The sequence below is a fragment of the Panthera onca genome, chromosome B4 (assembly GCF_046562875.1).
Source record: "Panthera onca isolate mPanOnc1 chromosome B4, mPanOnc1 haplotype 2, whole genome shotgun sequence".
In the NCBI taxonomy this organism is placed as follows: domain Eukaryota; kingdom Metazoa; phylum Chordata; class Mammalia; order Carnivora; family Felidae; genus Panthera; species Panthera onca.
Window position 1 is genome coordinate 126,100,640 of NC_138345.1, and position 23,109 is coordinate 126,123,748.

Genomic DNA, 23,109 nt, shown 5'->3' on the forward strand with positions numbered 1-23,109 from the left:
GTTCCTTGATATTTTAAGTCACATGATTTTTATTTTTTCGTTTAAATTTCAGTTAATATACAGTGCAATATTGGTTTCAGGAGGAGAATTCAGTGACCCATCACTTACATACAACACCCAGTGCTCATCACAACAAGCACCCTGATTTTTAAACTTCTAGTGTGCCCTTCACAGTCACCTCTAATTAAACTAAAAACCCTCAGTTCTTGGGACCTGTAAGGCTGTTAAGGCTGAAGGTCAGACTCTGGACTACGGCAAATTCACCACTGAATGGTGCTACTCCTCCTGGTTTTACCATTGGCAGGGCTTCCCCTAATAGTGATACTTGTCACCTTGCATTATTGTACAAGATTTATTTAAAAAAAAATTTTTTTTTAATGTTTATTCTCGAGACAGAGACAGAGACAGAGTGTGAGTGGGGGAGGGGCAGAGAGAGAGGGAGACACAGAACCCAAAGCAGGCTCCAGGCTCTGAGCTGTCAGAGCCTGATGCAGGGCTCGAACTCACAAACTGTGAGGTCATGACCTGAGCTGAAGTTGGACACTTAACTGACTGAGCCACCCAGGCACCCCAGTACAAGATTTATTTAAAACTTCATGTAACAACATGAATGTACTTAATTCCACTGAATTATACATTTAAAGTGGTTAAGTGCTAACCATTTATATGTGTGTGTATATATATCATATATTTTATAATCAAGAAAACTTCACTTGATCTTGGCCAAAAGGCCAAGAAGCGATAGAATCAAGAAAGCTTCAACAAATAACTTTCAACTATCATATTTATTCATACTTTATACATTTGTTGCATGCTTGTTTATGCTAAAGGCTGTAACAGGTACTAGGGATACAAATATTACTAAGACATGAGGTCTTGTCTTCAAAGCATTTACAGTCAAGTAGATGACAGATACATAAAATCACTAAGTACAAATAAGTGTTACTAGGTTCTAGGAGGGAAGTTTTTATAGCACACAGTGGGGACACTGAAGAAGGAAAAGTCAATTTTACTGGAAGATTCACAGAGGTAGGCTAAATCACAGGCTAGTCACCTCATTTTCTCAAGTTAATCAAATTCATTCTTCTTCCAGTTCTAAGATAAATGAGAATAATCTCATAAACGAAATACTGAGTGAAACCAGCCAGGCCAAAAAAAAAAAAAAAAAGATTACAAACTATAGGATTCTATAAAGTGCAAAAAATGGGCAAAAATTATAGTATTAGAAATTGGGAGAGTGGCTACTTTTGAAGAGGAGGCGGTAAATTAATAAGTTCAATAAATACATTCAGAATTTCCTTAAGATGGCATTTTATTTCTTTAGAGAGCTAAATGATAAGCAGACACTTAGACTCTTCCTGAGTCCCTAAATTGATGAATATCTCAACTGCCTATAACTTCCCCATAAAAAATGCAGTAAGTTATATTGTCACAAGAATAACAGTACAAGAGACAATGAGTAGAGCAAAGAGCTTTGCTGAATCAACTGGCTTATGACTAGCATAGCTGCTTATAAAAATCAGAAATCCCCACATTAACTGTATCTTCAGGGACATTACAGTGGTTAAATTTCAAATGCCAAGATTATATAAGATGACAAATCTTAGAATGAAAATAGCTTTAAACAAACTCCCATATTTCTTATTTCTAAAAATCCCATGTTTTCTAAGGGCAAAAAGTTTGTATGCTCACAGTCCTCTTATGTTACACTATCAATAGCACCAAAAGGATTTTTCACTCATAAAATTCGAACTTAAAGACACTGCGGGGGGAAAAATCGCATAGAAAATGTATTCAAAGGAAACATACCAAAAATTTAATAATGACTGTCTCTAGTGGATGGAATTGTGGGTGATTTTTATTTGCTGTTTTCTATTTTTCTGAATTTCCCATGTTCTCTATAGTAAATAGTTTTTTTAAAGCAGTTTTGAGGTATAATTTACATACCATAAAATTCACCTGTTTTAAGTGTACAATTCAATAATTTTTAGTAAATTTATAGAGTTGTGTAATCATCACAATCTAATCCAGTTTTAGAACATTTTCATGCCCATTTGCATTCATTCTCATTCCTACCCCTAAACCTAAGATAACCATTAACTTAGTTTCTTTTAAAGGCATGCCTTTTCTGGACAGTTCATATAAGTGAATTGGGCAGTATGTGGTCTTTTGTGTCTGTATTCTTTAACTTAACATAGTATTTTTGAGGTTTATCCATAATGTAGCATGTACCAGCATTTTATTCCTTCTTATGAATTAATATTCCATTGCATGGATGTACATTTTGACTTATTATAAATGAAACTATTGAAAACAGTCTTATGATTCCTTAAGTCTTCGTGTAGACATATGTTTTCATTTCTTTTGGACAGACACTTAGGAATGGAGTTTCTGGGTTGTAAGTTAAATTTATGTTTAGCTTTTTCCAAAGTGGCTATAACATTTTACAGCCCATCTCTCAACAACGTTTGAGGGTTCCAGTCTCTACACATCCTTTACAGCACTGGTTACTGTCACTTCTTAGGCACTCTTTTTTTTTAATGTTTATTTTTTAAAAAAAATTTTTAAGTTTATTTATTTACTTTGAGAGAGACAGAGACAGCACAAGTCGGGGAGGAACAGAGAGAGGGAGACAGAGAATCCCAAGCAGGCTCTGCACTGTCAGCTTGGAAACCAATGTGGGGCCTGAACCCACAAAACCTCAAAGATCATGACCTGAGCTGAAACCAAGAGTTGGATGCTTACCGACTGAGCCACCCAGGCGCTCCAAATGTTTATTTATTTTTGAGAGAGAGACAGACAGAGTGTGAGTGGGGGAGGGGCAAAGAGAGAGGGAGACACAGAAACCAAAGCAGGTTCTAGGCTCTGAGCTGTCAGCATAGAGCCCGATGTGGGGCTCGAACTCACGAGCTGTGAGATAATGACCTGAGCTGAAGTCAGATGCTTAACTGACTGAGTCACCCAGGTGCCCCTGAATGGGTATTGTTAGTGGAAAAAAATTAAGTTAAAAATTAATAGGGTGGCTGGGTGGTTCAGTGGTTAAGCATCCGACTCTTGATTTCGCCTCAGGTTGTAGTCCCAGGATTGTGGAATCGAGTCCCACGTCGGGCTCTGCAATGAGCACGGAGCCTGCTTATGATTCTTTCTTTCTCCCTCTTTCTCTCTCTCTCTCTTTCTCCCCGCACCCCCCCCCCCACCTCCCCACCGCCTGCCTCTCTACCCCACTTGGGCTCTCCCTCTCTCTAAATTAAAAAGAAAAGGAAAGGGGCGCCTGTGTGGCTCAGTCGGTTAAGCATCCGACTTTGGCTCAGGTCATGATCTCGCGGTCCGTGAGTTCGAGCCCCACATCAGGCTCTGTGCTGACAGCTCAGAGCCTGGAGCCTGTTTCAGATTCTGTGTCTCCCTCTCTCTCTGACCCTCCCCTGTTCATGCTGTCTCTCCCTGTCTCAAAAATAAATAAGTAAACGTTAAAAAAAAAAAATTAAAAAAAAATAAAAAGAAAAGGAAAAACATTAAATTAAAAATTAAATAAAACCTAAAACATATTACTATCGGAGGCGCCTGGGTGGCTCAGTTGGTTAAGCGTCTGACTTTGGCTCAGGTCATGATCTCATAGTTCGTGGGTTCAAGCCCATGTCAGGCTCTGTGCTGACAGCTCAGAGCCTGAAGCCTGCTTCAGATTCTGTGTCTCCCTCTCTCTCTGCCCCTCCCCTGCTCCCACTGTGTGTGTGTCTCTCTCTCTCAAAAATAAATAAGCATTTAAAAAAATTTTTTTTAAATTATTATCATAATTAGATTATGCTTTGTTTTATTTTAAGTACAAAAATACTTCAATACATCTGTATACAAGTTACACAGAGTATTGACCTTTGATATGCCTTGTGAGACACTATAAGATAAAAGCCTACAAACAGGATAAGTAGAGGGAAAAAATGGATATGCTTCAGAAATATCTAATCCTTTCAAATGGAACAAAAACTGGAGGGAAGAATGCTTTAATAGCAAGTCAAATCCTCAGGATCTTTCCATAATCACTTGCTCCCATTTCCAGGTCCATAATGCTCTCTCCTTCATCTGCCTACCCAAATTGCTATCCACCCCACAATCTTCCAAGAAAACTTCCTGACCTAAATTCTACTATGTGTAAAGATGTTTTTCATCTCTAAAATGTCACTAATGAAATGAGGGTATACATGTGTGAGTGCATGTATATACACATGTATGTATGTGTACAAAGAACCTACTATACAAAGATAGATTACAAAAGATAGATTTTTTAAAAACGTAGTGAGGATTCAGTAAATATGTATTTGATTATTAATCTCTTTATGTTACTAAGTGTAGAAAATTCCTTTTCACTTACTTCCACTGCTGCTACAACCTGGAATATTTTCTCCAGGAGAATATCCCATGAGGCCTCCATTCCCATTAGGATTAGAAGGCACTGATGCAAGAAGACCTAAAGGGAAAAAATTTCCTAGTAAGTTATGCTCAAGATCAAATTCAAGGATAGGTACACATAAACAACTGCCAAAGAAACAAACAAAAGGTAACTGCTGACATACCTAGTCCTCTATATCGTGAAAGCTGCTGATAAATCTGTTTCATCCTCTCAATATTCAAACGGCTTGCCTCAGCATGGTTCACCATCGGTTTAGGATAATTAACTCCTATCAAACATTTGGCTACCTTTTGGATACCTTCTGGTGCATTCCAGGGATCATAGATATATTTTGCAGGGAAACCTCTTAGGACAGGCAAATAACGCCTTTTGGGAGAAGGAAGAAAAACTATTAATAAAATGAACTATAAGCAAATTATAACAAACTAATTATTAGCTATGAATAATCAAAATCAAGTTAATACCATTTAAATGATTCGTTTACCCATCTCCTCATTTCTGCTGCCCATGATAAGTAGGGAAAACCTTAAGTGTTGCTTAAACATAAAAATTTCTTCCTGGATTAGTTATTCCAAACTGAATAAAAATCACCCTTGATTTACCTGATATAGTCTCCATTGGGATCTGTTCTCCTACCAAAACCAACGGGGCAATAGCAGTGAAAAAACTGTTGGAAAAAGGAACTACAAGACAGCCACATCCAACTTCCAGCATTTATGCTCCAATCTGCATCAAGCAATAATTCTTCAAATACCTTCAGAAGTAACAGTAACCAATTAGTTTGTACACATACAATTCTCAAAGCAACCATTTTCCAGGTCTCTGTAGATCAAAAGTCAAGGAAAAGAAAATCTAGCACAGAACTATAAAATTAAACTTTCTAAAGTCAGCCTCTTTGTCAATGTTCTGTTCTGTAATGAGTTATTTCAGGGAAAGAAAAATATAAGTAATATAAGTGAATTTCTGAATAGAATTCACCTTTCTAATCTTTGCCGGTGGTATTGGGACCAGGGTAAAATACTCAAGTCAACGATTCAAATAAACATGAAAGAAAAAAGCAGTAAACATTTTTGAGAAAGCAAACATGTTACCAAATAAATCACTAACAAAACTTTAGAAGCTTGGTACCACTGGCCTACATAGAGGGAGCACTCAAATATAAATGACCTTTATGGGAATGCAAGCTGGTGCAGCCACTCTGGAAAACAGTATGGAGGTTCCTCAAAAAATTAACAATAGAACTATTTTACGACCCAGCAATTGCACTACTAGGTATTTATCCAAGGGATATAGGTATGCTGTTTTGAAGGGACAAATGCATACCAATGTTTATAGCACTATAAACAGTACTATCAACAATAGCCAAAGTATGGAAAGAGCCCAAATGTCCATTGATGGATGGATGGATAAAGAAGATGTGGTATATATAGACAATGGAGTATTACTCGGCAATCAAAAGGAATGAAATCTTGCCACTTGCAACTTTGTGGATGGAACTAGAGGATTTTATGCTAAGTGAAATTAGAGAAAAACAAACATCATATGACTTCACTCATATGAGGACTTTAAGAGAAAAAAAAGATGAACATAAGGGAAAGGAAACAAAAAATAAATATAGGGAGGGGGACAAAACAGAAGAGACTCTTAAATATGGAGAACAAACAAAGGGTTGCTGGAGGGGTTGGGGAAGGCTGGATGGGCTAAATGGGTAAGGGGCATTAAGAAATCTACTCCTGAAATCATTGTTGCACTATATGCTAACTAATTTGGATGTAAATTAAAAAAAATAAAAATAAAAAAAAAATATATAAATGACCTTTAAAAATGCACTAGCATTATAGAGTTTAAATTTGGAATTCCTTGACCAAATTAAAATGAATTTTTATAAATTCATTAAGTGTTTGCTATAACATCTACCTCACGTACAACTTTGTACTAGGAAATATAGGAGATGCAAAAAAAAAAAAAAAAACCAAAACCCAAAAAAAAGGATCAGATGGGGCGCCTGGGTGGCTCAGTTGGTTGAGGGTCTGACTTTGGCTCAGATCATGATCTCATGGTTCGTGAGTTTGAGCCCTGCATCGGGCTCCATGGTGACAGCTCAGAGCCTGGAGCCTGCTTCCGATTCTGTGTCTCCCTCTCTCTGCTCCTCCCTGGCTTGCACCCTGACTCTCAAACATAAACAAACATTAAAAAAAATTGTTTTTAATGGATCAGAAATGGTCCTTGGATAGGGGAAAGTTATGTTATAAACAGGAAGGTAAATCAAGTCCTATTACATATAACCACAAGATGATGTCATAAAATGCAGTATGTTTCACTTTACATACTAGGTTACTAAAAAGCTGTGATTTTGAAGTGAAGTAAAATGATACAGGCTTAAAATTTTACAATATAAATTCAATATTTCTAAGAATTCCAGGTGAATCCTTTTTTGTAGTAGAAATAATCACCTATAAATATGTTAATCTAGTAAGTCCAGAGTGTTATTAAACCTTATAGTTCCCTTGATGGCTAGGCTGGTTCAGTCTCTGAAATGACTTTAGGTTAATCAAACCAGTTTTCACATTTTTCCTGTCTGATTATACCATTCTGCTCTCCAAGAGTGTGCCTCTTTAGGGATTTAAATTCTTTACCCACTGAAAAAATTAGACTATAAACGAATCTACATAATAGACAACTTATAGGAATTGTTTAATAAAGTACAGAGTCTTTCAAAATAAGACTGTACCATATTAGTTAGCAGAATACTTACTTTCATTCCTTCTTCCCAACTAATCCACAGGTCACCTCGGGTCAGGAAGCAAGCAACTGCATGTCTGGCTAAATGGTGAATCCAACCCTCCTGACGAAGCTGTGTCATGATGGCATCAATCCATGGAAAGCCTGTCCGTCCTTCTGCCCATTTTGCTAAAGCCTCAGGATTCTTATCCCAAGGAATCTGAACACAGATGGGGTTTCCTTCCATTTTATCAAAGCGTGGATTATTTGTTGCTGCTGTATAGAAAAATTCACGCCATAACAGTTGCCCATAAAGGGAAAGGGGAGGGGAACTGTTCTTCTTTACCTAAGGTTAAAATGCAAATAAGTATTGTCAGCAATTTTTAAAAAAGTATTCTGAAAATCAAGCTTCAGTTTTAGATAGTACCTTTTTGTAGAGATCTGTTAGTTTGAAGTAAAACAGTCGACATGACAAACAACCAAATCGAAGATAAGGACTGAGTCCAGTAGGGCTAGCAAGCAGTGAATTTGCATTCATTCGAGGTCTTTCAAAGTTTGCCACCCACGCCTGAAAATACACAGAGAGAATCATGCTAACTAATTGCCTTTTCCATTTTAAAGAGTATTTAAAACTGATATATATTTCTTTAAAGTTACATAGTTCTGGGGCGTCTGGGTGGCTCGGTTGAGTGTCCAACTCTTGATTTCTGCTCAGGTCATGATCTCATGGTCATGAGATCAAACCCCGCTTCAGGCACTGTGCTGGGCATGGAGCCTGCTTAAGATTCTCTCTCTCCTTCTCCCTCTGCCCCTCCCCTGCTCACACTCTCTAACCTCTCTCAAAAACAAAAACAAAAAAAAGTTACATACTTCTTGGAGAATAATATCTTATTATCCCAGCCACAATCATGTTTTAATAAAAAACACAGCAGAATACAATTAAGCATTCTTTTGTTTTAGCCATCCTGGTGTAGCACATACTCATATGAAATAAATTACCTTCAAATTCCTAACACGAAGCTGAGAGCACTTTCAACCTGTCTCCTTGACACTGAGGTAAAGGTGAAATAGAAGAACTTTATCTTAGCTTCAAAGTTATGGTCATCAGATACCAGCTTACACAGAAAGAAGAGGTAGTATTGGTAGTAGCTAAAGAGGAAATAATCAGCAGAGGAGGAAAAAAAATATCTAAATGAAGAGATGGTTGTTAATTTTCAAACAATTAGGTCTGTGCTGTTTTAACTATTTCTCTCAATCCCTCTTGTTCAACAGTCTACTTTTTGGTTTTAAAAAAGAGTGAAATTATTCTTTAGATGCCAGTTTGGAAATACAAGCATGATCTATGTTATCATACTTTTCTTTCCAAATGCCGTTCCAAACGTGTAAGTGCTTCAGTTTCTCCGCCTGGCCATACTGCAGAGGGTAAGCCATCTGTATCAAAACCTAAAAAAAAAACAAAAAGAAGAAAAAAGAAAAAATATTCTTCTGGAACTAAAATAATTTTTATTGAACCGCAACAGGTAGGAAAAAAATACTTTGCAGAATAATTTATGACAGTAGCATAAAAACGAACTGACGGCCCTGGGTAACTCCTCATATATAAGGATACATCATGGTCTCTATTCTTTAGGATGAACATCTTAAGGTGATCACAGATAGATCACATTTATAGAACACATAAATAATGTACAGATTTATCACTTCTTAGTTTAAGAGCTTCTTTTAGATTTTTTTCTCCTTTCCCTCTAAATGCAAAATACTTTACATGTCAAATTAGAAGTGAGATTTTCTGAGTGATTTATTAACTCTTAAGCTCTGCATTTATTACCATTTACACCTACCAAGTTCTTCCAATGAAGGGACTCCATATTTCTCATCATGGTCATCAGACAGAGGAGTTGTGCACTTTTCTATTAGTTCTGAAGTAATTGTCTCTACGGGTATCTCTAGTGGTTCCATTTTGCTGATGAGAGTCTGGAATCTTTTATAAGTAAGAGGTGGCTGTCCACCATTGAGTTCAATGATCCTAATAACAAAGTAAAATAAAAATATAATTTGACTGGTAAGTTCTGAAAAGGCTTAAAATCAGAAAATAAAATTAATTACTTAAGACTTCTAGGCAGATGTAAGCTTCTTATACAACCATGAAAATTACTAAAGTAGTTATTGAATCTAAAAACCATTCTCGCAATTTTTTAAACATCTGCTACTTGTCAAAAATATACAGTATGCAAATACCAAAACCTTTAAGACAAAGGGCATCATTAAACATCTATGAGTGAAAAAAACAAGCAGCTAAATTAGCCTAAAGGCAATAACATAAAAATAATACATATGAAAAGGTAAAAACATTAAAACTCAGCTCAAAGAATCTCTTAATCGTCAGTAAAAACTAGACCGGACCAATACAATATCAAGGAGCAATAAGCAAGTCTCATTAATTAGGATTCTATATTACTGTAGTGACAATCACTTGCTATTTTCTATTGTGCTTATCATGCATTTGTTTAAAATGTCAGCATATGTATCTTATGTACATTTTACATTCACTTTTGATCACTGATTGCCTCAATCAAGTTATACTAAAAAGAAAAATTAGCTTTGACAATGGTAGCTTGGATCAGACACTATTTGGGAATAACCAATTATTTTCTTTTACGATGGCCATTTGCTTGACATTTAGCCCTAATAAAGAAAGACTGTAAAATCTAATTCCTTCATTTTATGGATCAAAAACTAGAACCTACTGAAAGAGTTAAATAAGTTAGTCAAGGTTGCATAACTAATAAATAGGAAATCAAGGTTTCCTTAATCCAAATATAGTACATTTTTACAAAGTTTTTAACTTAAATTCCAGTTAGTTAACATACTGTATTATATTAGGTTGAAGTGTATACTTTAGTGATTCAACACTTCCATACAACACCCAGTGTTCATCACAAGTATCCTCCTTAATCTCCATCACCTATTTAACCCATCCTCCCAGTCACCTCCCCCTCTGGTAACCATCAGTTTATTCTCTATAGTTGAGAGTCTGTTTCTTGCTTTGCCTCTCTCTTTTTTTCCTTATGCTCATTTGTCTTCTTAAATTCCATTTTTCCTTAATGGTGTATAAGAATGCAAAAAGATTTCTGCACACTGATTTTATAACCTGTGACTTTACTGAATTCATTTATCAGTTCTAGTAGTGTTTTGGTGGAGTCCTTAGGGATTTTTATATACAGTATCATGGCATCTACAAATAGTCAAGAGTTTTACTTCTTCTTTACCAATTTGGATGCCTTTTGTTTCTTTATGTTGTCTAATTGCTGTGGCTAGGAATTCCAGTACTATGTTGAATAAAAATGGTGAGAGTGGATATCCTTGTCTTGTTCCTGACTTTAGGGGAAAAGCTCTCAGTTTTTCACAATTAAATATAATGTTGACTGTGAGTTTTTCATACAAGGCTTTATTATGTTGAGATACATTCTCTCTAGACCTACTTTGCAGAAGGTTTTTATCATGAGTGGATGTTGTACTTTGTAAAATGCTTTTTATGCATCTATTAAAATGATCATAATGGTTTTAATCCTTTCTCTTATTGGTGTGATGTATCATGTTGATTTTTTGCGAATACTGAGCCACCCCTGCATCTCTGGAATAAATTGCACTTGATCGTGATGTATGATTTTTTTAATGTATTGCTGAAATTGATTTGCTAATATTTTCTTGAGAATTTCTGCATCTATATTCATGAGAAATATTGGCCTAACGTAGTTCTTTTTTTTTTTTTTTTTTTTGGTCTTTATCTGGCTTTGGTATCAGGCTGAACTGGCCTCATGGAATGAATTTGGAAGTGAAATTAAGAAAATAATCTCATTTATAATTGCACCAAAAACAATAAGATATATATATATATATATGAGATATATGACTTTTGGCTTAATATCAAATAAGACCCCTGCCTGAATCAAACTACAGTTTTTATACATTTGGAAAAGTAGAACAAAATTAACTAGTTTTTCATGTAACTTATAGAATTAGCTTTATTAACTAGATAAAATGAGTAAAGAACTAAAAAAGTAAAACAATTTAAAAGGTACATAAATTATGAGATTTCAAGTTCAGCACTTGTAAGGATGACAGTATGCCAAAAGTTACTACACTAATGAATCTTATAAACCTTCAAAATTCAAAGAATATAAATACTTTCTAAATTTAACCACAGAATTTTTTTTGGACAAAGCATCACCAAGAAATGATATTTAAAAAAAAATACACTTTGAGAAATAAGATATTATGCCACATTTTAGAGGACTACAGCTATGCAAAGTAATATTATATACAATTTGCATCTGAAATTAAAATCCAGACGAGGGATACATACATGAGAGGCACCTGGATGGCTCAGTTAGATAAGCATCTGACTCTTGGTTTCAGCTCTGGTCATGCATGGTTCATGGGATCAGGCCCCCCCGGGATTCCTTCTCTCTCTCTCTGCCCCTCCCCTGCTTGCACACTTGTGTAAATGTTCTTTCTAACTCTCTCACAATAAATAAATAAACATTAAAAAAAGATATAAATGCATGAAATAAAATAATTTAAGACAATCATCCTGAACATATCAAAGTGTAGTATAGCTTTATATCATATAAACTATGAGATTAATATTACTAAGAGCCCTGAAAGGCAAGACCACAGGTTGAGTTAGAACAGTCAAGGAAAATTATGTGATACTCATAATAGTTTTGACAGTGAAATTCTGAGTATTTTTGTCTTATGCACTAAATGTGCCTGTAATTTTGGCATCTCTCGAGTAAATAAAAAATCACAGCAGTTAAAAGGCTAAGGACTTAACATACATTCATTTAATTCTCCCACAATTCTATGTGTATGTTGTTATTTTCATTTCACAAACTTAAGTCCCACAGGTTAAAACTTACTGGTCCATGTGCTTAATACCACTGAACTGTATGCTTAAAAATGGTTGAGATAACAAATTTTATGTTATGTATATTCTACCAGAATAAAAGAAAAACTTACTTGTCCAGGTCATATAATGTATGTGAAATTCGTACAATAACTTCTACTCCAGCTTCAGTAGCCAGTTTCTTAATGGCTGCATCTCGTTCCTTTCCAAAGGGCTCAGAATCATACTCAATTGAAAGTTTAGTAATGTTCCATTCCTAAAGTAAGAAAAACGGACAAAAATGTACACAAATTTTAATAATTATTTTTTCTATTACAACAACACATTCTGGAAAAAGTGAAAAGCTCAAACTCTACATATGAAATTATTATACATAAATCAAACTTTGAATATGCAGGAAGAAACCACACAATTTATAAATTCAAAAATATGTTAAGAAATGTATAGTGATTAGATTTCAAGCATTGTACTAGGCATTAGACAATCTAACAATATGCTTAAAACCAGCTTCCTACACTAAATGTGTTTGTATAGCACTCTACTTTTCAAATAATTTACATTTGTTCCTCAAAATAATCCTCAGTTTACCTCTTTGGTTGGTATCTCCATTTGGCAGATAGGATTATCTGCCTAGGATTTAGGTATAGGATTTTATACCTAAACTTTAGGGACTTGCCCATGTTCACAAAGAGCCAGAATACCTGAATTTATGTCTGTTGATTCTAAGAATTGGTCTTTCATAAACCTTTGATAGTTAATATGGTATACACAATGCTTTGCTGAGGTACTCTTCTGTAATTTGTTATTTCTGATTACCAAAAAATGCTAACTGTGGAGATACAGAGATAGTAATAATAATACCAGATATTTAGTGAGTATCAGGTGCTATATTGATAAGTTATGTACACATCTCCTTATAGTGATTTTCAGTGTGGAGACTGTGACTTCAGGTAATTAACTGATTTCCCCAGCGGGTAGTAGCTTTTCTTTTTAATTCTAAAATCTACTCTGATATATCTTACAAAGAAAAAAAAAATCAACAGCAATTCTACCATTAGTTAACTAATTATATAGTAAACACACTAATTCTCTAAACCTGGACAGTTTAGACAAGGGCTGTTTCCAATGGTGTGATTTAAAAAAAAAATTGCTACTATAAACCATGCAGTGTCTATCCTTATCTTTATGCGTTCATCTTAAACATTCTGGGGCATTTGTTCTATTTTTCCTAGAAATAGTCCCTTGAAAACCAATGAATGGATAAGGTAAGCACATTTAAAATTTTTATAGACACTCCAAATTTTCCACCAGATATAGTGTACCAATTTACACTCTCATCAGCAGTACACCAAAGTGCTTGCTCCCCATACACTTGCCAATAGCATGTGTTAAAGGTTTAAAAAAAAAAAAAAAAAAAAAAACTAACACATACACATGGAATAAACAGAAAAATAATTTTTAAAATTTTATTTTCTTGAAAATCTTGAAGAATGCATATCGAGTGGTCAACAGCTTTTACCTTTGAAGAGTAGAATTTAGGAGTGCAAATAAAGTAATTATTTTTTATTTTACACACAGTTGTACTGTTCACATTTGTTAGTACAATCACGTACTGTTTTTGAAATTTAAAAATAAAATTAAAATGAGTAGGAAAGCATTATATTTCTTTGTTTTATGGACAAGAAGTATAAAGTAGCATTTAAAAAACCCAGGATCTAAGGGCGCCTGGGTGGCTCAGTCAGTTAAGCTTCTGACTTCAGCTTGGTCACAATCTCATGGTTGGTGAGTTTGAGCCCTGAATTAGGCTCTCTTCTGTCAGCACAGAGCCTGATTTTGGATCCTCTGTCCCCCTCTCTCTCTGTCCTTCCCTCACGCATGCACACACACATCCACTCTCTCAAAAATAAAATAAATGTTAAAAAAAAAACCACACATAGGCTCTAAACTCAGACCTCCTGAGTTAAAAGACTGGCTCAACTATTTGCACAAATGGCTAAACTCCTCCTGCCTGCTTCCTCGTTTATAAAATAGGTAGATTGTAAGTAATGTGCTTAGAGTAGCTAGCATATAATAAAAACTATGTATTTGCTACAGTAAAACAAACAAAAAAAAAAACATTGTTACTGTTTGCATGACATAATGCAAGTAAATTGTTAAGGACATAATATACAGTAAGTCCTCAATGAATGGCAGCTATTATTACTAGCCATTCGGATATTTCTTCTTTTGTGAGTTGCAGCTTATGTTTGCTTGGTTTTCTATGGCAATGAATTTTTCTCTTTGGACTTGTAAGAGCTCCTTATATTTTAATGATAGCAACCTTTCTCTGCCTTTTACGTTACAACTTTTTTTTCCTAAGTAGTAGTTAAAAATTCTATGATTTTTTAAATGTTTACTTATTGAGTGAGAGAGAGAACACGAGTAGGAGAGGGGCAGAGAGAGAGAGGGATACAGAGAAGCCCAAGCAGGCTCCATGCTGTCAGTGCTGAGCCTAACATGGTGCTCAATTCCACAAACCATGAGATCATGACCTGAGCCAAAATCAAGAGTCGGACACTTAACCGACTGAGCTATCCAGGCGCCCCTCTATGATTTTTTTATAAATAAGTTTTTAGTTTTTAGATAGATGATAGAGTTTAAGATGACTCAGTAACACTCCCTTCCCTTTTTCCTTGTAAAGGAAGGGAACATAAATCACAGTTAAAGATCAAAATATAGACCACATTACTAGTAAAGAAGAATTGGAGAAAACATACTAGGTTTATGGGCAGGTAAGCTTGAGAATATTTCATCCCTGAATAAAACAGATTTACCCACCCAATGATAAGCAACAGCTTCCCTGCAATGGGGGCTCCCCTATAAAATTTATGACTCAGGAGAAGAGAATAGGATATGTGTTCTTAGCAAATGAAGAAAAGAAAAGGTACAATCTGAGCTATGCTCACCTAGGTCCTTTTACTAAACTCACCAATGAAATCTTTAACTTCTTCTCTGGGGATAAATTAGTGAGTATCTCTCCACAATAAATATGAAAAGATACAGAAGAGAAGGTTCCCCAAACATTAAATGTATTCACTCATACGTCAAATATTATAATTCTTAATACAGGCCAGATATAACACTAGGTCCCTCCTTCCTGGAGCTTACTGAGGAAGATTGATAATCTGGAGATAAATTTAAAAAGTACTAACTATTAGAAAAAAATATAATGCTATGATAGGAAATATGGGGAAGAGGGTAATAAGCTAGTAAGCTAATTATCTACTCTCTTTCCTTCCCAATTACACTGGTTAGCTTTCAGTAAGTGGTAGAAGTACATATCCTTGCTTTACTCCTTATCTTAGGCAGAAAGTACTCAATATATCACCATTAAGAATGACATTAGTTATGTTTTCTTATAGACAACCTTTATCAAATTAACACTTACAAATTTTCTATTCCTAGTTTAAAGGTATTTTTAATCACAAATCAATGTTGAATTCTGTCAAATGCTTTTTCTTCATCTATTGAGATAATCATAATATATTTTCCTTTATTCTATTACTAGGAAGAATTATTTTAATTGATTTTTATAATGTTGAACCAGCTTTGTATTCCTGGAATAAACCTCACTGGATCATGATGTAGTATTGTTTAAAAATATTGCTAATTTCAATTTGTTAATATATTATTAAGAATATCTGAGTCTGTTTCTGGGAGACACTTGGCTATCCCCCCCTTTTTTTTTCCTTAAAATCTCTTTATCAGGTTTTGATATTAGAGTATGGTATTAGAATTATGCTGGTCTCATAAAACAAATGTTTTGGGGAAGTGTTCCCAACATTTCCCCATATTTTCTGAGAAGTACTGTAAAATTGGTATGATTTCTTTCTCAAATACATGATAGAATTCACAATTAAAGCCATTCTGGGCCTGGAGTTTTATTTATGGAAAGGTTTTCCATTATAAATTCAAGTTCTTTAAGAGATAAAGGACTATTCACTTTTCCTTTTTTTTCTTTTTCTGAGAATTCTGTAACTTGTACTTTCAAGAAATTTTTCATCTTGGTTGTCTAATTTATTGGCATCATGTTTACATCCTTTATAATACTTTTGAAGTTTAGAGAATCTCTAGTGATAGCCCCCTTTTTTATTCCTGATAAAGAATGATAGAAATGCTATGATAGAAATTTTCTCCCTTTTTCACCCTGATCAATATTGCTAGAAGTTTATCAATTCAATCTTTTCAAGATCCAGTTTTTGGCTTTGTTGACTGAATCAATCAGGATTCAGTCGAGAAACAGACAACAGCAGCAATCTGAACAGGGAACATTTAATATGAAGAATATTAGTAAGTAAAAGGTGGTCAACAATGACAAGGAGTGAAAGAGGAGTTAAAGCTACACTATCCAATATGGTAGATAGCCACTACCCACAGAAGTGGCTTCTGAGCACTTGAAATGTAGCTAACTGGAACAGAGATGTGCTGTAAACATAAAATATACACTGAATTTCAAAGACTTCATATGAGAAAAAGGTTAAAATAGCTTAAAATTTTAATACTCATTTTATATTAAAAGGATATTTTAGATATACTGGGTTAAATAAAATATATTATTAAAATTAACTCTGGGCACCTGAGTGGCTCAGTCAGTTGAGCATTTGACTCTTGGTTTTGGCTCAGGTCATGATCCCAGGATCATGGGACTGAGCCTTGCATCAGGCTCTGCACTGAGTATGGAGCCTGCTTAAAAGATTCTCTCCCCCTCTGCCCCCTCCCCTGTTCACGCTAAAAATTAAAATAATAATAATAATAATAATAATAATAAATAAAATTAACTTTATCTGTTTCTTTTTACCTTTTTAAATGTGGCTATTAGAAAATTTAAAATTATGTATGTGGCTTCTGTTGGATAGTACTTGTCTAAGGTGTCCAAAATTAGCAATTGCACAACACAGCCACCACCACTAAATGGAGAGAAAATAAGTAAATAATGAATTAAGAACTCAGAAGAAAAGAACCCTCCACTGAGACTCCCACCTTAATGCATGGATCTTGCTGCCACAGTAACACAAAACCTTCCCTGTAGAGAATGAACTTGCTAAAGGGCAAGGCCAGACCTGGTTAATAGTAAGCTGGGTGGTTGAGAAACTTCCTACACAGGGGTCTGGGTGAAATGCAGCTGGTCTGTGGAAGTGGCCTATCAGGGGCAGGGAAATTTACCAGAGGGTGTGGGTAAGCTGGGGCTTGCTCAGGAGGGAGGCTGAGGTAAAGACTACTGGGCCTCCCATATGCTCAACTGCTAGCTAATGTGGCAGGAAAAACACACAAGACTACCAATAAGGAAAACCCTTTCTCTCCTACTATGACTTGGCAGAGAACCACCAACAATATCTATTGAGGAATTCTAGTATCAAGCCAGCTGGCAAAGGAAAAATGTTTACAGCATCCAGCTTCACTATCACATAGCAGGACTTAGAAGGGTGAATTAGAGCTGACAGACAATAAATTAATTATCGCACATTTATTTTCTCTATTGTTTTTCTGTTTCACTGATTTCCATTCCTCTGTTTACTATTTCCTTTCTTCTACTTACTATACTATAGGTTTAATTTGTTCTTTTTCTACTTTTTAAGGTGGAAGCTTAGTTCTTTGATTCCTTCTTTCCTAACGGAGTACTGAAAGCTACTAATTTTCCTCTAAGCACTGCTGTAGCTGAATCCCATAAATGTTTGGTTTTTTAATGACAAGTTGAATTTTAATATTTTAAAGAAATTATCCTAATATTAAGACTATTTTTAACTGAAGTGGTGAATCTCATGAATTTTTATATATTTTTACATTATCAGTTATAAATATTTATGATTTTTTTCTATTCATTTTAATTTAATTCTATTGAAGCCAAAGAATACATTGTATAGAATGTCAATCTTTTGAAATTTATTGGTACCCATTTTGTGGCTAAGCATATGGTCTCTCTTGGTGAATATTTCATATGTGCTAAAAAAGAATATATTTTCTATAGCTTTGGGGTATAGTGTTCTGCAAATATCAGTATACCAAATCAGTTGATAGCATTATTCATATCATCTATATCTTTATTAATTTTTGTATATTCTATCAATAACTGAGAGTTTATCAGTTTGAGATTCATATGTTTTTATGCTGTTACCTGGTACATGTACACTTATAATAGTTATACCCTCTTGATGTAAGATTACTCTTAATTTTGCCTTGAATTCTACTTTCTTATGCTGTTTGCAAAGCACATCTTTTCCAGTTGTTTTTATTTCAAACTGTTTATTCATTAAAAATTTTTGAGTATAGTTGATACACAATGGTACATTAGTTTCAGATGTACAACACTGTGATTCAAATTCTCTATAGACTATGCTATCCTCACCACAAATATGGCTACTATCTGTCACCATAAAACACTATTACAATATCACGGACTATATTCATTATGCTGTGCCTTTTATTCCTGTGACTTATTTATTCCATAACTGGAAACCTCTATCTCCTGTTTCTTCATATTTTTAAAATGTCTCATCAGCATCTAGTTGGTTCTTGCTTTTTATTCTGTGCCTTTTAAATGGAGAGTTTAAACTATTTACACTGAATACAACTGGCATAGTTGAGCTTAAATTTATCTACCTGCTTTCATGTGAATGAGTCAAATATTTTTTGTATCCCATTTTAAATTCCTCTATTGAATTTTCTGAAGTAGCTGTTCATGTTATTTTAGATCATAATGTGCATTCTTACCACTGTCTACCTTCATATCATATATTACTATTGAATAATGTAAGAACTTATATATACTTATATTTATGTCCCTCCCATCTTGTGTGATCCTGTTATAAATTTTATTTCTATATATGTTATAAGCCCCTTAATATTGGTATTACCTCCTATAATTTACTATTAGTTGTTTTTAACCTGTCAACAGTCTTTTAAAGAAAATAGGATATATAAATATACATAACTAAAAATAACAAAAAAGTTATTTTATATTTACCCATATATTTAGTGCTTTCTTCTTTTTTGCAGATCCTATCTTTCATTCAGAATGATTTCCTTTCACCTAGCAGAACTTCTTTTAGTATTTCTTACAGTATAGATCTTTTGGATATGAATTATTCTATTTTTGACTGTCTGAAAATGCCTTCATTTTACTTTCTTTTTAAATTTAAATTTATCTGTTTATCTTCTTTCTTTCTTCCTATCTATCTATCTATCTACCTACCTATCTATTGCCTACAGCACCTGGTATTCCCAGGTGGTCTCCCATCCAAGTACTAACCAGGCCCAACCCTGCTTGGCTTCTGGGTTCAGATGAGATTGGGCGTATTCAGGGTGGTATGGCCATAGACTACCTTCTTTTTTTAAATGAATATTTTTGCTACATTAACAAAGTTGTTTGTAGTTCTTTAAAGATGCCATTCAATTGCCTTCTGGACTCAACTGTTTCTAATAAAAAGCCACCAACATTCTTATTGTGGTTCCTTGAATATGTCTTTTCTCTTCTGGTTGCTTATAAAATTTCTATCTTTGGCTTTTAGTTAATTGACCATGAGGTGGCAAGATGTAGTTTTCTTTATATTTATGCTCGTTAGGGTTTTTTGAGTTCTTGACACTGTGGGTTGATATCTTTCATCAATTTTAGAAAATGGTCAACCATTATCTCTTCAAACATTTTTTTTTCTTGTCCCAAACCTCTTTCCCCTTATTTTCTAGGTCTGCAGTTATACATATGTCAGGCCATTTACTATTGTTTCACAGACTGTTCTCTTTTTAAAGACTTCCTTCTCTTTGTGCTTCAGTTGAGATAATTTCAATTGCCCATCTTCTTTTTTTATTTTTATTTTTTTAATATTAAATATACTTTCTTGTCAAATTGGTTTCCACACAACAACCCAGTGTTCATCCTGACAGGTGCCCTCCTCAATGCCCATCACCCACTTTCCCCTCTCCCCCACCCCCCATCAACCCTCAGTTTGTTCTCAGTATTGAAGAGTCTCTTATGGTTTGCCTCCCTCCCTCTCTGTAACTTTTTTTTCACCTTCCCCTCCCCCATGGTCTTCTGTTAAGTTTCTCAGGATCCACATAAGAGTGGAAACATATAGTATCTGTCTTTCTCTGCCTGACTTATTTCACTTAGCACAATACCCTCCAGTTCCATCCATGTTGCTACAAATGGCCAGATTTCATTCTTTCTCATTGCCAAGTAGTATTCCATTGTATATATAAACCACATCTTCTTTATTCGTTTGTCAGTTTATGGGCATTTAGACTCTTTACATAATTTGGCTATTATTGAAAGTGCTGTTATAAACATTGGCTATTACTGAAAGTGCTGTTATAAACATTGGGGTACAAGGGCCCCTATGCATCAGCACTCCTGTATCGCTTGGGTAAATTTCTAGCAGTGCTATTGCTGGGTCATAGGGTAGATCTAGTTTTAATTTTTTGAGGAACCTCCACACTGTTTTCCAGAGCGGCTGCACCAGTTTGCATTCCCACCAACAGTGCAAGAGGGTTCCCGTTTCTCCACATCCTCTCCAGCATCTATAGTCTCCCAATTTGTTCATTTTAGCCACTCTGACCAGCGTGAGGTGGTATCTCAGTGTGGTTTTGATTTGAATTTCCTTGATGAGGAGTGACGCTGAGCATCTTTTCATATGTCTGTTGGCCATCTGGATGTCTTCTTTAGAAAAGTGTCTATTCATGTCTTCTGCCCATTTCTTCACTGGATTATTTGTTTTTCGGGTGTGGAATCTGGTGAGTTCTTTATAGATTTTGGATCCTAGCCCTTTGTCCGGTATGTCATTTGCAAATATCTTTTCCCTTTCTGTCGGTTGCCTTTTAGTTTTGTGGATTGTTTCCTTTGCAGTGCAGAACCTTTTTATCTTGATGAGGTCCCAACAGTTCATTTTTGCTTTTAATTCCCTTGCCTTTGGAGATGTGTCAAGTAAGAAATTGCTGCGGCTGAGGTCAAAGAGGTTTTTTTCCTGCTCTCTCCTCTAGGGTTTTAATGGTTTCCTGCCTCACATTCAGGTCCTTCATCCATTTTGGGTTTATTTTTGTGTCCATTGCCCATCTTCAAGTTCACTGATCCTTTGTTCTGCTTTGTCCAATCTGTATTAAGCCCACTGAATGAATTCTTCATTTCCTTCTTTTTAATAGTTTCCACTTTTATACTGAAAGTATCACCTAATCACATTTTTTCACCTTCGACTAGATTCTTCAAATCTATAGCATAATTATTGCAAAGTCCTTAATTCTAATCCCAACATTTGCATCAACTGTGGGGCTATTTCTGCTTTTTCTTTTTTTTTCATTTTATGTGATTGCAAGTCACATTTTCCTGCTCCATCATATGTCTCATAAGTTGATTGTATGACAATGGTATAAAGAATAGAGATGGAGGGGCGCCTGGGTGGCGCAGTCGGTTAAGCGTCCGACTTCAGCCAGGTCACGATCTCGCGGTCCGTGAGTTCGAGCCCCGCGTCAGGCTCTGGGCTGATGGCTCAGAGCCTGGAGCCTGTTTCCGATTCTGTGTCTCCCTCTCTCTCTGCCCCTCCCCCATTCATGCTCTGTCTCTCTCTGTCCCAAAAATAAATAAAAAACGTTGAAAAAAAAAATTTAAAAAAAAAAAAGAATAGAGATGGAATAAATAATATTTATCTCTAGAAAATTGCATAGTCTTGGCTCTGACTGCTAGAAGTTGAATTACTATCATCTGTAATTGAGGTGGGTCTTGGCTTTGTTGCTACTTTAGTTAAATTCCTTCCATTCACCACTGGGTTCAAATATTTTAAGGGTAGGAGCCAAACTTCTTCAACAGGGCTTGGAATTTGAGTATGGAAAAGATTCTAGATGTCTCTCTCTGCTTGACAACCCAGTCAATAGCTTTACAAACTGTACACTTCTCTCTACCTTGTTGTCTACCCATCAGTCTTATGGTTGCTGCAGAGTTCTCTTTGCTTTTCAGCTTTGCTCCCTAATTTTCTATTCCTCTGGAGACATCTTTCTAGCCTGCTGTCCTGTCCCCAGCTTCAGTGGACTGCTACTTTGCACTAAGTGAATGCCCAGTAGCACTTCAAGAGGAATCTCTCTCAGCTCTTCTGCTTTGCTTTAGCCTTTGGTATATTGCCACTGGTATTCCACAAAAGCACTGTAGAGAGTGAGTGTGAACTTGCTCTGTAATTTGGGTTTCTTGGGATTCTAATCTGCCATGTCAGTCCATATATGACCACAAAAGCTAGGTAAAATTTCTACTGATTTCTTTTTACTCTCAACTACAGTGGATTCCCTTTTCTTTCTGCTGTGCCACCAGGAATATAGCCATGAGTCTCTTCTTTCCTACGAAAGGCTCATTGCTTTATGGAAGTTAGTTTATTTAGGTTTCTTTGTGTCCTCAACTCTCTAGTAGGTTAAAAAAAAAAACACCCATGATTTTGTGGCATATTCACTTTCTTCTCATTGTTAAGATGAGACAGTAGATTAAGCAACATCTTTATGGATATGTCTCCTCAGGCAAGGGAAACAAAAGCAAATTAAAGTATAAGGAGTACACCAAAATAAAAAGCTTTTGCACAGCGAAGGAAACCAACAAAACAAAAAGGCAACCTATCGAATGAAAGAAGATACTTGCAAATGATATATCAATTTGATAAGGGGTTAGTATCCAAAATATGTAAAGAATTTATACAACTCAATACCAAAAATGCCCCCTAAAATCTGATTAAATAAAAACTTAATTTTTATTAATTCAGGTTAATTTATTATAATTTAATGATAATAAATAAAATTACAATAAATTTAATTTTTACATTCATTTGTAATTACATGTAATTAAATAAAGTTGATTTATTATAAATTATAGTAATTTAATTAAATAATTCAGGTCAGGGGACCTAAACAGACATTTTTTTCAAAGAAGACATATAGATGGCCAACATACAAAACAAGATGCTCAACATCACTCATTCCAGGCAGAATAGCTAGTCTTAAAAAGCCAAGAAGGGCACCTAGGTGGCTCAGTCGGTTGAGTGTCCGATTCTAGGATTCAACTTAGGTTATGAGCTCAGAG

At 35.1% G+C, this 23,109-nt stretch overlaps 1 protein-coding gene, 1 non-coding gene and 1 pseudogene across 3 annotated transcripts in view; all 3 read right to left on the reverse strand.

Annotated features, from left to right (window-relative positions):
• Nucleotides 1-23,109, reverse strand: part of CRY1 (cryptochrome circadian regulator 1) — a 94,129-nt gene that overhangs the window by 2,612 nt on the left and 68,408 nt on the right. For both annotated transcript variants that reach the window (XM_060656535.3, XM_060656534.3), the window contains exons 3-10: nucleotides 12,146-12,288; nucleotides 8,965-9,149; nucleotides 8,478-8,566; nucleotides 7,551-7,691; nucleotides 7,158-7,469; nucleotides 5,005-5,156; nucleotides 4,566-4,768; nucleotides 4,364-4,459 (exon numbers count right to left, since the gene is read on the reverse strand). In XM_060656535.3, the coding sequence (XP_060512518.2) occupies nucleotides 4,364-4,459; nucleotides 4,566-4,768; nucleotides 5,005-5,156; nucleotides 7,158-7,469; nucleotides 7,551-7,691; nucleotides 8,478-8,566; nucleotides 8,965-9,149; nucleotides 12,146-12,288 (1,321 nt within the window). The remainder of the gene's footprint in view (nucleotides 1-4,363; nucleotides 4,460-4,565; nucleotides 4,769-5,004; nucleotides 5,157-7,157; nucleotides 7,470-7,550; nucleotides 7,692-8,477; nucleotides 8,567-8,964; nucleotides 9,150-12,145; nucleotides 12,289-23,109) is intronic.
• Nucleotides 628-743, reverse strand: LOC132660531 (U2 spliceosomal RNA; annotated as a pseudogene).
• On the reverse strand, nucleotides 19,269-19,387 carry LOC132660407 (5S ribosomal RNA). The gene has a single exon (XR_009601765.1). It is a non-coding gene; the product is annotated as a 5S ribosomal RNA (ribosomal RNA).